This window comes from Penicillium roqueforti, assembly GCF_015533775.1.
Source record: "Penicillium roqueforti strain LCP96 04111 chromosome Unknown scaffold_05, whole genome shotgun sequence".
In the NCBI taxonomy this organism is placed as follows: Eukaryota; Fungi; Ascomycota; class Eurotiomycetes; order Eurotiales; family Aspergillaceae; genus Penicillium; species Penicillium roqueforti.
Window position 1 is genome coordinate 187368 of NW_024067569.1, and position 15485 is coordinate 202852.

General features: G+C 49.1%; 5 protein-coding genes across 5 annotated transcripts in view; 2 read left to right on the forward strand and 3 right to left on the reverse strand.

The window, feature by feature from the left end:
• Positions 1-387, reverse strand: part of LCP9604111_3275 (uncharacterized protein) — a gene marked incomplete at both ends in the record, with an annotated part of 1291 nt that extends 904 nt beyond the window's left edge. Inside the window, one exon of the mRNA XM_039070845.1 lies at positions 378-387. Coding sequence (XP_038930542.1) covers positions 378-387 — 10 coding nt within the window. The remainder of the gene's footprint in view (positions 1-377) is intronic.
• Positions 388-1210: 823 nt separating this feature from the next.
• Positions 1211-2770, forward strand: LCP9604111_3276 (uncharacterized protein; the record flags this gene model as incomplete). The annotated part of the gene is made up of 6 exons (XM_039070846.1): positions 1211-1446; positions 1511-1766; positions 1827-2120; positions 2172-2319; positions 2376-2520; positions 2587-2770. The coding sequence occupies 6 exons, from the start codon at positions 1211-1213 to the stop codon at positions 2768-2770; spliced, it is 1263 nt and encodes a 420-aa protein (XP_038930543.1).
• A 1336-nt stretch (positions 2771-4106) lies between these two features.
• LCP9604111_3277 (uncharacterized protein) lies at positions 4107-6560 on the forward strand (the record flags this gene model as incomplete). Its single annotated transcript, XM_039070847.1, has 1 exon — positions 4107-6560. One exon carries the CDS (start codon positions 4107-4109, stop codon positions 6558-6560), a length of 2454 nt encoding a protein of 817 aa, XP_038930544.1.
• Positions 6561-7337: 777 nt separating this feature from the next.
• LCP9604111_3278 (non-ribosomal peptide synthetase) lies at positions 7338-9776 on the reverse strand (the record flags this gene model as incomplete). Its single annotated transcript, XM_039070848.1, has 2 exons — positions 7338-9182; positions 9249-9776. The coding sequence occupies 2 exons, from the start codon at positions 9774-9776 to the stop codon at positions 7338-7340; spliced, it is 2373 nt and encodes a 790-aa protein (XP_038930545.1).
• Positions 9777-12462: 2686 nt separating this feature from the next.
• On the reverse strand, positions 12463-14496 carry LCP9604111_3279 (fungal specific transcription factor domain-containing protein; the record flags this gene model as incomplete). Its single annotated transcript, XM_039070849.1, has 2 exons — positions 12463-13774; positions 13838-14496. The coding sequence occupies 2 exons, from the start codon at positions 14494-14496 to the stop codon at positions 12463-12465; spliced, it is 1971 nt and encodes a 656-aa protein (XP_038930546.1).
• Between the last annotated feature and the right edge of the window lie 989 nt (positions 14497-15485).

A 15485-nucleotide genomic window follows, 5' to 3' on the forward strand; every position in this document is an offset into this window, starting at 1 on the left:
CCCAGTTTGTCCGGGCCCCCGACTCTTACCCGCGCTATCCTTGCGCACCGATTATAGCATCGGCCCACCCGTTTATTGGGGCGGAAAAAACCCCCCCCCCCCCCCCTAGCGGTGTTATGTAGCTGCCATAAGGTGCGAATCGGGGTATATTAGGTTGAGTCGGTTGTTTACGTTTGGGCGGGAACGAGTGCCAAGGTTCACGTGATTACAACGCGTTGCGGGTACTCAAGCTGCACCTGACCTCCAGTACCTCCAGGCCAAAAGATCATAACAACAATCAGAACGTCCGATTGATATATCAAGCCCTAGACATCTGTGACATATGATACTTTTCTGGGTACTATCCAGAAGTACTATCCCATCGAGGAGTATCTCACGACTTGGCATTTCTGCTTTTTGTACATTCGAGATCATCATTCGGTATGATGTGAAAGGTCTCTTCCCAAATCGGGGAGTTTATGACCATGAAAAACGATACAAAGTTAAAGTCGCCTCATGCCTTCACTTTGGGGATGTCGGCAGCCTCCCTGGAACCGGAGATTTGCTATGTGGCATTAGCTTGAGATCTGAGATCTGTATTAGGGATAGAGTAGAACATGCATATCATCATTGGTCTTGAAGATGTTTATAGAGAATAGGTACACTGCTACTACTAGACTCCTTCGATATACGGTTGATAAGCAAGACTCGAACGACCTTATCCCCGGGGTTATATCATGTACCTTGTATGGGAGAAGGTCCGAGGTCGTATTCCTCAACCTTGATCTCTCCATAGCAGGCTAGAGACCGGGGTGACAATTCTCACTAAGACTAATAGCTAGACATCAGTGATCCATGATAAGGGGTCAATTGGCTTTGAGGTGGTATCCTCTTCTCTCAACGGGCCAACGCTATTCCCTTGACTTGCAACTAAGGAGATGGTCTGATCGACTCACCAACAAGCCAGCACGTGCCAAATCGAAATATTCTATGACAATCCACGCGCGGGGTCTGATTATCCGAATCAACTGATTCTTAATCCGTTGTCGTGGGATTGGTGGGCAGTATCATACTAGTGCCGTATGGCACATTCGAGACTTAGTATGGCGTGCGATGGAGTTATCTACCGGCCAGCGCCGACCGCGAGATGCAATACTTTGGATATATAAGCAAGACAAAATTCCCAACATTCGGAAACCACCACATCTAAACATACAATTATTTCGCAAATATGGTCGGACAAGCATTGACATCGGTTGCCATCATTGGTGGCGGGCCCGGTGGATTAGGTACGGCGATTGCTCTCTCAGAACTGCCGTTTCTAAAGGTGACTCTGTATGAGAAAAATACGGAGCCCCGAGAAGCCGGTGCAGGCCTCAGCCTGAGCACAAATGCATGGAGAGTTCTAGATTTACTTGGAGCTAGTGATGGCGTCAAGGGAGGCTCCAAATCCAACACACACCAAAGGTAAGCGATGCTTTCCTGGACACAGTAACAACAAATGCATATGTTAACTTTCAATTCTTGGAAGAAATGCCTACACAGGGAAGATTTTGAACATCACTGAGCATCCAGAAAATTCCGCTGCTGATTCCCGCGGATCAATCCGTGCTCGCAGAACCCGACTTCAGTCAGCTCTCTTATCGAGAGTACCCGAGGGCTTGATCCAATTTGGCAAAAAGGTTGTATCTTTGGAGAACCTTTCGGGTCGGGGGGTTCGGTTGGTATTTCAGGATGAAACGGAAGCGATTGCGGACATTGTCGTTGGGGCGGACGGAATACACTCTGTTCGTCGAGCCTCTTGTGATAAAACTGGCATGTGTGACTGACGGACCTTCATGAGATAGGTTGTCCGTAGGGCCCTATTGCCTGATCATCGACTGCACTTTACAGGTAACAGTGCGTTCCGTGTTCTAATTCCGAAGTCTCGTCTGGCCCACATCCCGGACATCACGACTACAACCTCATGGTGGTGGGGTGAAGCTGGCCATGTATACCTCTCTGATGTGGACGATGAGGAAGAGTCCAAAGATCCGCTTTTTGAAATCACTGTTCGATCCTATCGTGAGCCTGAGGTCTCAGGGAAGACGGTCTTCTGGGGTATCCCTGCAACCAACGAGAAAGTGGGATCCCGTGTTGAGGTGCGAGAAACTTTGCTGAAAAAAAAAGACTCACTGCTAACATATAAACAGGCTTTTGACCAAAGAATAAGAGACGCAGTAAGCGCGGTTCCTGAAGGAGAATGGAGGGAGTTTGCAACATTCGCTGGGCCTCGTCTAAACAAGATCACCGACTGGGATAAAGTCGCCCTGATTGGAGATGCCAGTCACCCGCTTTCAGGTAAGTTCATGTGTTATCATTTAAGGTTATAATGTCAAGTGCTAACAGCCTTCCAGGGGCGTTCGGATCTGGGGCGACGTTTGCCATGGAGGATGGTTGGATCCTCGCACGGGCGCTTGAGTTTACGCAGGCTACTTCTCGCCCTACACGAGACGCTCTAGAGATCTTTGAACAGATCCGGTCTCCATACTATGCCAAGATGTAAGTTCAAACTTGAAAGCGTGCGCAAAATGGCTTGTCTGACGCCGCTTTTCCGACCATTTGCAGGTATCAGCATCTAGACGAAATACGTGACAAAGCAGAACAACTCCAAGCAGAAGAGAAAGATTTTGATGTCATTCTGAAAGCCAAAATCGACAATTTTCTCTATGGAGACAAGGATTTCATTTATCAAAATGACATTAAGAAGGTCTGGGAAGACTATGTTGCGGCAGAGCAGATAGGGTTGTAATCTGTCCAGGGATTACTCTGTACCTTGAAACTTGATCATATATACATGTCCTAGTTTTTTTCAATGCACATTTTAGAGCCTTTTTTTTTTCTGTCGCTTCCATAATTTCATGTGTATTTACAAAAGAGGCGCCGTTTATCGGTTTTTCTTTTTACACATGTTTATACCTCCAGAGGCTACTTTCGTCAGAATAGGAAAGATAGAAAAGACCGTCTATCGGTTTCTTGAATATTCTCAGAAAGACAAGATCAAAGATATATTCATACAACATATATTATAGTGCTCGGCTAATTTTGTGCAGATCTGCTCCTGATTTGTGGTTTGCATTGTGGATCTTCGTCAGTATTGGCACATTGAAAGGGGTTTGTTTCAAGGTTCTTTTCGCCCTATTTGGCAGATCTCCGGGTAGCAGAGGACAAGGATGTTAGGAAACAGCATGATGTCTCCATAGTTTTCAGGTAGCACGTACTTTGTGTAGTACTTGTGAGTGGTGTGGTTCTATACTTTGCAAGGATTGCGGAAGATAAGCAGATGGCCGAGTGTGTGAGTGAGGATTGAGGAGTGAAGGAGACAAACGAAGGTTCAGGTGTTTCGAAATCCCAAACCTCACACCTCCACAGCTCGAGATGATGAATAGACTATCCAATCCACCTTGGGTAGAGAGTGTAGTTGAACACGGCCACACTATGGCAACCTCGGGATCACGTGATGTGGAGAGGAGAATCTGAAAATTCCGTTTTTTCCCAATTTCTTTTTTTTATTTTTTATTTTATTTTTTAATGTTTTTTTCCCTCGCCATCGAGGATTCCAGCCCAGCGTCATCCACTTCATCTCCAATCTACTTCTGCTAGGCCCTGACATCCGTTAAGGCCTCTAGCAAATAGATTTGGATCACCTTCGCTGTCTCTCTGGATCCCCCCAGCTGGTCTCCCCCCCTGGATCCCTTTGAGCGACCGTCGACTCATTTTCTCAAAGTGCGCTGACCGACTTGTCTCGGTCTCCGTAGCCGCTAAACCCAATTTGGAACCGGTGCGCGGTCGCTTTATTGCCTTATTGCCTTGTTGCCTTGTGGCCTCAGCCGCCAGGGAACAAACAAACACGCGGCCTCGGCGCGACTCAGGTGGTGATTCCCCGTATAGAATTATCAGCAGCGCTGGCGCATATCGGTGACGAGTCTTGATTTAAAACTGCCTTTCTATATTCTACATTTCCTTTTCAAGCTAGTACGCGATTATTTTGACCGTTCTCGCCCTTGCATGCTTCGCGGTTGGAAAGGATCACTCCATTCTCTGCCGCTTACGGCCAAGTGCCAGCGCATCTCTAAAATTGACTCAAGATGATGAACTACGGTGGTCACCAATTTCACCCTCAACAGCCGCAGCAGTCTCAGCAACAACAACATCAAGGTGTTCAGCCCCAACATCCGTTGGGTCCACAGCCTCAACGCCAGCATGCCCAATCGCCCTTACTAGGTGCGGGGCCGCCGCTGCCACAGCATGGCAGTCCCTTCCCGGGCAACAAGCCAATTTTTCGGGGCCAACCTCAGCAGAACTTCGCTGCGTCGCAATCTCCAGATATGCGTAAGATGACCCCGACATCGGGGTCATTGGGTGGCTACCCCACTAGCAGCAGTTATGGCCAATTCCCGGGGCAATTTACGGCGCAGAGCTCCCCGGATCTTATGTCTCGCAACCCAGACCCTATGGCGCTGCAGAACCTGCAGCGTGGGTTTAATCCAATGGCCCACCTTCGGCCGCAGCCAGGGACAACTGGCCTCACTCATGGACACCCCATGAGTGTTCCTTCGCCACAGCAGGCGATGAACAGACTACCTCACGCAGGCATGCAACAGAGGGATAACCATACCTCTGCTAGTCCGTCTATGGCTAGCCCGTCTATGTTTGCTTTAAATCAACAGCGACAGGCACAGCCGCAGTCACAGCCGCAGTCACCTCAGCAAACACACCAACAGCTGCAACAGCAGATCCAACAGCAGCAGTTCCAGCAGCAACGACTAGAGCAGCAGCAAAGAATGGAACAGCAAAGGATGGAGCAGCAAAAGCAAATCCAGCAGCAGCGCTTGGAACAGCAGCAGCGGCTTGAGCAACAGAAGGAATTGGAGCAGCAAAAGCTAGACGAGCAAAAGATGTTGGAGCAGCACCAGCAGCAACAACGCCTAGAGCAACAGAGGCTCGAGCAACAGAAACAGCATCAGCAACGGCTGGAACAGCAGCGGCTTGAGCACCAGCAGAAGCAGCAACTGGACCAGCAGAGATTGCAAAAATTGCAGCACCAAAGTCAGGCGCACAACCCGTACCAACAACAATCACCGTTTTCCCAACACACTCAGCCTCCATTCCACCCATCTCAATATCAGCACCACCAAGTTCAATCGCAACATCAGTACGCCCCACACCAGACGCAATTTTCTCAGCCGCAGCAGACCCAATTTCAACCATCTCCGCACCAGGCTCAGTTCCAGCATTACCAGGGACCACACTCAGCTGCCGTGTCTTCATCGCAGCCAGCTGCACCGGTTATCTCTGCAGTCACTGAAAGTCCGGTCATACAGCCTGACGAGTCGAGTCCTGCACCGAAGAAGAAAGCCAAGACCAAGAAGGCTCCTCCGCCTCAACCTCAAGCTGTTCAGACCCAATCCCAGCCTCATGTCCAACCTCAGCTAAATGCCTCCATGACTGTTCCTAACGCTGTCCCCACACAGGCCAACGGACAAGGGCAGATGCCCGCTGTGGCCACAGTTGGAGGTGACCAGATTGCCACTCCGCCTTTGAAGCGTCGTCGGGGACGGCCTAGGAAGGAGGAAGTTGCGGCTAGGCTTGCTGCGCAGGCCGCACAGGCTGCCCAAAACGGCGAGTCTATGCCGGGAGTTCCTCAGCCAGGACAGGCTTCATTCACTGCGAATATGACACCGACCGCTCCAGGCTCCACCGCACCGAATAGCACAATCAAGGGAACGCCTATTCTGGGACCGGACGGCACTCCGCTGAAGCGAAAACGTGGACGTCCTCGTAAGGCTGATCAAATTGCATGGGCAGCTGCAACGGGTCAACCTTTACCACCCCCTAAACCAAGGAAGCCAGCTTCAGCCAAACCAAAGGCACCTGGCACGGGCCGACCACGTGGGCGGCCTCGGAAGGCTGATGTGGCTGCGGCGGCCGCAGCTGCAGCCGCTGCCGCGGCTAGTGGAGATCAGACGCAAGCAGAGGTCAACTCTCAATTGCGCGAGGGTGCAGATACAACGACGATACTGAACCGTGCAACCTCTTCAATCGATGAAGAGTCGCGCAAGCGGCACTGCCCGACACCAACGCAGATGCTTCAAGGCCAGTCTCTGCCGCAACAGCAGAACCTCCATATGTTCCAACAGAATCAGCCTTCACAGGCGCAGGCAAATCAGCATATTGGGCAGCCGCAAGTCCAGCACATGCACCAGCAACAGAACCAACACATGTCTGCACAACCCGGTTCTCACTTGCCGCATAGCCAATCCCTGCCCCAGCAGCCTGGCCAGCCGCTCTCTATGCCACACATGCAAATGCATCATCATTCTCCTGTCCACCCTCCACGGCCTCTTCCTCATCAGCCCTATCTTCAATCTCCGATGCAACAACATATGCAACACCCGATGTCTGAGTCCCCTGTCCACGGGATACCAGGACAATCACGCAGACCACCAATTCCACAGCGGAGCCAAGCCCCTCCCCCGCCCGCACCACAGCATGAACATCAGCATACCTTCCAGGTCCAGATGCAACCGCAACCAACCTAGTGCTGAAATGGTTCAGGATATGGTTTTCATCCATTTAATGCAAGATCAGTTTCTCCTCTACCTAGTATATTCTGATTTGAATTTCATTCTAAACAACATCGGTGTTTATATCATTCTTCGGTTCTGTCATGTGTGTTTTATCGATCTTTTTACGTCCACGAAGTCTCGTATATCAGGTCGTTTCGTGGGCCTCTTATGGTGTTGCGCGCTTTTGTGTCATTGGCATTTCAGGCATTTCCTGTTTCCCTCTATTGTTCACTTAGCCCATGGTTTTCTTTTTCTTTTTTCCTTTTCTCATATATCTAATGTTCTCAATTTAGTACATACTCGGTTCTAATCTCATTTTGTCAAATGTGCACCACTAGCCCTGTTTAACTTACACGTGGTTCCTTTACATGAACTGTATTTCCTTATAGGAGCAGTTCTTAGTTTATCACTACGCATGCATACACTGATTACCTACTGTATGTACCTGTGTTAACTCTATGTACTATGATCTCCACTGCCACCGCTTCCAAGGTTGTATGAGAGCGCGTTCTCCAATCTTGGATGGTGTAGACAGGCCCTTATAGAGAAACTCACGTATATCTAGAGTCTGAGGACCTGACGCTCAATAAGACCACGGTTTTATTTTAGGAAACCCGCCGCTATGGATATGATTAAATAATGAGTAGACACCAAACCGCCGCGAGTCAACATCTGCCCCAGCTTGCACATGAACCAGATCGAAAAAGAAGAGAAAATAAATCAGAAGGATGAAAAACAGTGCTTATCACTTTACAGACATGGGTTCCCCATATACCACTTTTGGGCGATTTGATGCAACTTTCTGCGATCAAGCTTGTTGGATCTTGTACGTGGGATTCGATCGACAAGGAGAAACAAGCTGGGCATCATGTGTTTTGGCAGCGTGCTATAGACTTCATTCTGCATCGCCTCCACCAAGCCGTTCACTCGGACACGATTTGTAATGGGAAGGAACGACATTTCCTGATCTGAGATTCCCGGAAGAAGGTTTGCTGGGTTATCCAGCAAGTAGATAAATGCGACGAGGATGGGGCTATCGCCACCGTCAATCTCACCGAGCATATCGACGACGGTAAAATCGCCAGGCGAAAGGGTCTTCCGAAGGACGTATTCGACTTCGGTTGACTCAACACGGCCACCGTTGAGCTTAAGAAGTGTGTCCTTTCTGCCCATGTGCTCCACAGTACCATCGTGGCGATATCGACCCAGATCACCAGACCGATAGATGCGCGAGGTCGGCGCTCGCGACGGGTGGAGATCGGCAATCCACCGAGGCACTGTGCTAAGGAATCCCACGTCGGGTTTCTGGCAGAGGTCATCCAAGTACCCACGGGCGAGATGTGGGCCTTCAATCAAGATCTCGCCAACAGCGCCGATAGGAACTGGCCGCTCAGACGAGGAGGGATTGGCAATCCAAATAGCGCCGCTACCGGATTTTCCGACGACGGCATTATGGCCTGCCTTGGGGTTGTCGTTGTACGCGCAGAAGGTGGCCGCCTCGCCCATCCCGTACTGATTTACCAGCTTCACATGAGGTCCCCATTTCATGAGGAGATCATTTGACATGGGCTCGCCGCCGATACAAAGCAGCTCCAGCGACGGGACGTCTTTGGGGCTGAGTTGGACGGCAATTGTTGGAGTCAGGAAGCTCATATTGGTGTTGGTGATATTGATATTTTCAATCAGAGCAGCTATGCTTTTTTCAGGTGTGGGGACACAACAACAGCCACCGGCAGCCAAAGCTGTGAGGTAATCGTTGTTACTGATGTCGAATGCATAGTCATCGAACTGAAATACACGGCTGTGTTGGCCTAGCCCGAGGACCTTGTTGTAGTCGCGGATTGCTGTGGCGTAAGACCGATGTTCTTGGATAATGCCCTTAGGCTGTCCTGTGCTTCCAGAGGTGAACAAAACCAGACAGGCATTATGAGGTTGGACTGTGGAAGCCAGAGGTCCTGTGGGAAGCTCTTTCAGCATGTCTTCTGTAATCGAGATGACGTTTGAGACAAGTGAGGCATATTTTGATGCATACTCCGAGGATGTGAGCATGATTTTAGCATTAACGCGACTGATAACCGAGTCCAGGAATATGGGAGGGTCGCTGGCGTCGATGGATATGTATGCCCCGCCGGCCTTCAATATAGCCAGGCGAGCGATAATCGCCAAAGATGACTTTTCGAAACAACTAAGCACGAAAATTTCAGGGCCAACGCCAAGCCCGGTCAAGTAAAGAGCAAGACGAGATGTGAGGTTATCCAACTCTCTATAGGTGAAGTTTCCATCCCAGGAACAGATTGCGGGCGCATCCGGGGTCAGTCGCGCATGCTCCAATGCCATGTCATGTAACAAGATCTCATGAGAGTCCGAAACCTCCCTCGTAAACTTTTGCAGGAGAATGAGGTCAAGGTCGGAGCATAGATCAAGGTCGCCCAAAGAAGTTTCGGGTGAATGGTATATGGATGCGACGACCTTGTTCAAGGAGTGAAGAAGGCTTGTTGCGAATTCTTTCGACATCTCGGGCGACGAGAAGGCAAGACTCGCGTGCAGCTTGCCATTGTCATTTGTCACGTTGAGCATCAGCTTTGGATTGGGGATCTAGACCGAGATGAGATTAGCTTTGCTAGGGTACGGGGGGATTAAGTGAGGATATGGAAACGGTACCTTTGAATTGGCAGACAAAGGTGCCTTTTCCAAATTTGGACGGTCACCACCATAGCGGACAGCCGAGGTGAGAAGGTGATTCTTATCATCGGAAGCCCACCCTTCATCAGGGTCGACCGAGTTGATGCCTGCCTTGATAAGACAGAAATCTCGAACGAGGTCCTTCAATGGACGCTCCACGGAAAATCCAAGAGCGTGCGAATCGGTCCCTTGACATTTGCCATCTATATAGCACAGATTTGAGCCAGGATGGAACTCTAGGTACATGGTTCTCACAGGAGAGAAACCATGTACCACAAGTAACCAGCAAACAACGAGAATTGACTCAATGTCAAGACCCCGAGCTAGTTCTGGATCCAGGTATTCCAAGTACTGGGAGTTGGCAGCCTCGAGTATATGCGATTCGCAAAGAGTAAGAGGAAGATCGACGGAGTCTTGTGTGTGAGAGGGAGCTTTCTTGGGTAGCTTCAAGGTGTTGATAGGTATGATAGAAGACACATGTTCGAGCCTAGTGATTGAGGGCACCATGATGAAGGATGATGAATAGAAGAAGGATATCTGTAGAAGGCGTTCCAAGGCCAAATAAATAGGTCCTATTCAAGTAAATATACGGAGTTCAAATAGGGGGAGTATTACAAGGGTTCAGCTTCTCTTGCCTTCATGTGGATTTCTTTTTCGTGCATCATGCATATGGTTTAAATTAGATGCAGCTGTATTCTACACGGAGTTCTCCGTATATAATATGATCGACAATACATGCACACTTTCCTTTCCTTTTCTGCTGTGCAACTCTAAGTAGGTCGAATCCCGATGTCTTCGTTTTGTCACTGTGCATGTTTATTGGCTCATTCAGCTGCACATCTTTTCTTCAGCTCCCCATAACTCGGGCTATACTCGTCAGCTCTATTTCTTCGTTCATTCTTGCGTGTCTCACTTTTATCGACTAAGCAGGTCACGAAAGTTTTGGCACTGTGTGTATCTGCGCAAGAAGATCATGCAGCTGGGGTTCCCCATGTATCACAGTGCATAGCTACCACTGGGGTTGGTCATTGACTTCTAGAAAACTGGCCATCTATAGATTTCACAAATTATGATAACGTAAAACTAAGTGAAGGGTGATCACTATGCACTACCATACCCATGAGCAGTGGCGAGCTGAGTTCAGAGACAGATCAACACCAGCTATAGGAAAAAGCAAAGAGCTGTGGATGATGTGACCGAAGATCCCGTATACGAGATATCTAGTACTCTCTATATCACATGGCAATTTGGGCCAAGTTTGCCGAATCGCTTAACGGAGATCTAGTTCACGCCTTGTAATTACCTAAAAATTGGCAAACACTTCAAGAATGGCGAAGGTCATGCAGGCATTGAATAATATCTATGTAGCAAGGAACGGTGGGGCAGGCCTGGCCTTGGGCAGTCAGGTAGCCACCGACCCCAGCCCCTGTAAATCTTATATAGGGTATAGCCAATTAGCAGGTGTCTTTCCCCGTAGACAAGTGTGTATGTATTCTGTACTCCGTATGATGCAGCTCAATCACTCACTCAAGTTGTATTCCCCCGGTGCTCGGACTCAGCTGTCATTTTGTCAAGTGTGCACAACTAGCCTTGTTTAACCTCTACACGGTTAGGTGCATACAATAATAGCCATGAATAGTGGGAATAGCCCCCTTGTTCAGGGAGTACTCCGCTCGCTTCACAGACTGTATAGAAGAGACATTGTTGATTTCTTTTCTTTTGTTCATGCTACTCCGTACTGATTCTCTCAATGGATGGTCTGTACACCGCCTTAGTGCCTGCTGTCCACCGCTTCCGGATAATTCTGTATCTACCGAAGATCTTGATCTCCTAGTACGACATACTACAAATACACTCGAGGCTCCTATATAGTAACCATAGTGGCTCAGCTGTGACCAAGGGGGTCTAGGGAGCCTCGAGGGTATTTGTAGTATCTTGTACTAGGAGATTCAGATCTTCGGTAGAATCTTCTGATTGATTATCCGCCTATTGGGCTAAGATATTAGGTGGTATTATTATATTTATATCAGCGAGGATCCCTAGCGGGGGTATAGTGTTAGGATTAATCTCCCTCTAAAGATGAGTGTAATGGTCAGGTGAAAGTGTTCTTGGTCGCTCTGGTGCTCCTTTATAACGTGCTGGGAATGGTTGAGGTAGCTGTCCTGGGCGAAGTGCAAAAGCCGGAGGGTTAAAGAAAGGTTTCTTTATACTAAATATATGTAGAGTATAAGATAGGACAGTATGAAAATCCGCCTAAAAAAATCGACAGGGGTTATAATACACTAGTACAGAAGAAGATAGGATTTAGTGGTAAAGATAATACTGTAAATAATGATCACGGGGTCTTTATGAACGTCTATTATATAAGCTATGAAGACATCCACCTAACTAACTAGCGTAAATGAGAGATCTCGACATTCGCCAAGACCCTCTGAGCAGATGGAATGTCAAAAAGCGGATTAACACGGATTAATATGATTTCCTTCATGCTAAATTAGCGGTGACTTGTCCGCTGCTCGTACTCGTCTCAACCCTCAAACTTGCTTGATGTCATGGATACAAACGCGCTTATTGATATCGTCCACGAGGTGCAAGGCCAGATTTGGGTTGACAGGGTGAATGAAACCTACAGAATGAGTCATCTCTGTCAATGGGTATCAACTTTCCATCCTGATAAGCTTCCCTGCCAGCTTGACGGTACCTTTCACCATGGCGCATTCAATGCCGGTATGAAGATGGTCTTTAGCGATAATACTACCTGGATGGTTCGTTTCCTTTGTGTGGGGATGGCACTTAATGACTATGCCGACGAGAAGGTCGCTATGGAAGTGACTGCGCTGAATCTCATCCGTACTAGCACTGTCATTCCCGTGCCTCAAGTTCAAGCTTGGGGTCCTGCTGCTCGTAATCCACTTGGCTTAGGTCCGTTTATTCTCAGACCAAGTTACCGGTTGCTTCTTTGCCTCCCAATCCTTACTAGCCAGATAGTCGCTCCGTGACTGTGACTTGATATTAAGAGCGATTCTAGCATCATCCGTCCAGGATGCTAAAACTTTGAACATGCGCCTCTCAATGACTGCCTGCTAGCGTCGGCTTAAAGTGGCATATGGATATATTAGGTGTAGACATTTGTTCATCAATCATATTCTCATCGTATATCCAGATATAAAAGTGACATCACGCTCAAACTAAACTAAAAAACACCTCCGTCGAAATCAACCAACTCATCATACGCCTCCATCCCACTCCCACTGTGGTGCTCATTGCTTCCGCTACTATCTACATTCCAATTCCCATGTCCACTTATCTCCTTCTCCTCCATCAACCTCTCAAAAGAACTCCCATCCGGCCACTCCGTCAAATCAATCCCCAAGCCAGGTGCAATCTTTCTAACAATCCCATCACAAAGCAGAAATGCCCGTCGTGCCGACGGATCCACAGAAGCAGTCATATGAAGCCAAGCGAGGGCCTTCTTAGTCGCCGCAACAGCCGTAGTCAAATCCTTCTCCAGCAGCGGCGAGTAAGCCCCGGTCTGGGATATAGACGGCGTAACAGGTGTCAGGAGCGGATCCGCATGGTCCGGGCTGGTGGGCGTATTTGAGTCAGAACAGCATGACAAACCCAGCAATATAGCCGTAGTCGCCTGCATGAGGAAATGCAGAATGCTCCACCAGGGCGTGGTGCGGGCCAGCCATGCAATGTTCGGATCTTCTGGGAAGATGGAGATCAGTGCGCAGGAAGCTTGCAGACAGTGTGTGGCCCTTTCGGACCGCGCTTTTTCGCGCGCAGCGTGATCGCCTGTTGGTGAGACGTGGCGGGGAGATTGGTGGATATGGCTTAGACATGGTCTGCAAAGGGTGATTCGGGCGGAGTAATAGTTCATTGCTAGACAGACGCGTTCGCGCACGAAGGGCGCGGAGAGGTCGTCTAGTTGGGGGTGCTTTAGGTGCCAGGGATCGGAGCTTGGAATGGTGAATTCGTAGAAGGGGGAAAGTTTTGAGAGCCAGCGGTCCATTTGTAGGCTGGATTTTTGGACGTGGTATTCTAACTGGCTCGGGCCTTTGCGGAGACCCCTGATACTGTAGACTTTGTTGATGAGGGCGTGGGTGATGAGGGTTAGGTCGACAAGGAAGTTGAAGAAGAGGGATGGACAGGGTAGACAGGAGGTCACCAATGAGGGCGAGTGGTGTTGGCTGGGACTTTCGAAAATGGTGGAGCGGAGTTGGGCTTCGCGGAGGGCCGGATCTTGGAGGAGGCGTTTAGCGTCGGATTGATCGAATATTTCTTCTTCGTACGGAAGAGGTGCAGGGACGGAGCAGAGGCCTTCGCCGACACAGGAGGCCCGGCCGTTCATTGATGCAAGAAGGTGCTCGAGGGAGTATATGGACCACCAGAGTCGGCCGCGAGTTTCTTTGGCGGCTTCTTTGGTGCGGTCGTCTGTTATGCAGAGGTTGATGCCGAGAGATATAGCTGAGTGGAGGGCCATGTTGGAGAATTTGGATGCTCTGGGGGAGATGAGGGAATTAGTATGATGCAGAAGGAATGGAGGGTGAAAGGATTGAACCTACCGGTTGACCTGTCCCAGACAAAGCATGTAAATTGCTATGAGGAGTTCGAGTTGGATCTGCTGGAGGTCAGTGGGCTCGAATAGCACACTGCCCTGCAGACCGAGATGGCGTGCCCGGGTCAGGTATATCAGGTCCTCCTCACTAGTGCTTTGGGGGTCATTTATGAGTCGAGAGTAGCGACAACCAATAGCAAATATCATGTTGAGAATGGCCAGCCATTTCCGGTGTGGTGTCGATTCATTGTTGAAAAACTTCTGATACTGGGAGATGAAGGTCATCTTCCGAACTGCGCTGAATGTCGGATGAACGTTGGTCAGATAGGCATCGAAGTATCGGTCTGCCAATGCCGACGGGGGCAAAGCTAATGGGTCACATGGTTCAATCATCGGAATGTCCAAATTGTCGAGATGATAATCCATCGTAGAAGTGGGAATCTGCCTTTCCAATGACTGTTGCTGCTGCATAAAGGCTGGATCACGATCACTTTGCGTTTGAGAATGATTCGCCACATGTTCCTGTGCGCTCTTCATATCCACGCCGCTCTCCAGCTTGCGAATCCAATTGACCTCTGAATTCTTCCCAAAGAAGCCCGCAGCCCGGGTGTCCGCGTTCCGATCGAGGTCTTCGTCAACCTGGTCGATAGCATCGAGTGAGTCCATAGAGGTAGAGGAATCATCGGAGTCGAAACTCTTTCTAGGGGTTTTCACACCTTTGGACTTAATTTGCCAAATGGCAAACGGTCAGAGTCGTGAACTCGGGACTCAAATCATAAGATCCGAGTCTTGGGTGAGACCCGCAACTTCATCTGATATTGACTGGACATACCTTCAATGCTTTTTTGATTTTTCGAGCTGTGGGGGGGTCCACCTCGGCTTCGAGGTCTCTCAGAAGAGCTTCATATGTATCCACTCGCTTGGCCAAGGAGCCTAGTTGTTTCTGATCCCGCACTCGTTTGACTTCCTCGTAGTTGCAGCCGTAATTGTGATATGCACATTGTCCGCACGACGGGCGGATACCATCACATTTGATCTTGCGCTGGCGACAGGGCTGACAGGCCCGCGCTGCCCGTCGGCGCCCGTGTATAAAGGTATCAGAACCCGTCAGTCTAGGAATGGCTACCTTTGGAGCAGTACTTCCGGATGCTGACGGGGTTGACATATGCTGTGAGAAGGCTTGTGCAGGGTATTGTATTGGCGAGAAAGGGATAGGCGTAGGATAGGGTTGTGGAAGTATATAACCAGGTACGGATGACATCGAGACGTAGTCCTCGAGAGTTAGGTCATGATTATCCATATCAAATTTATCAAATTTATCGAGATTATTGACACGAATATATGTTACCGAGGGTTGAAGAGGGAGGGTACAAGGTAAGAAAGGCGGAACAAAGCCATGGCAAAAACATTCCAGCACAAACAGGAAAACAAGGATTGATGATTTGTTTCCAATGTTTTAACTGTCAAATATCTCAACTGGGGCGAAGTTGGACTAAAGTGGACGAGCGTGGAGATGACATTCACTTGGCGGGTGGATGAACTGCCGATTTGACGTCAGACAACATCCCAACCTCAGCCAACCTCCAAGTCAACCAACTCCTACCTATGAACTCTTGGGGATCTGAGACTCCATAATTAGCTGTGACGTGTCGGTA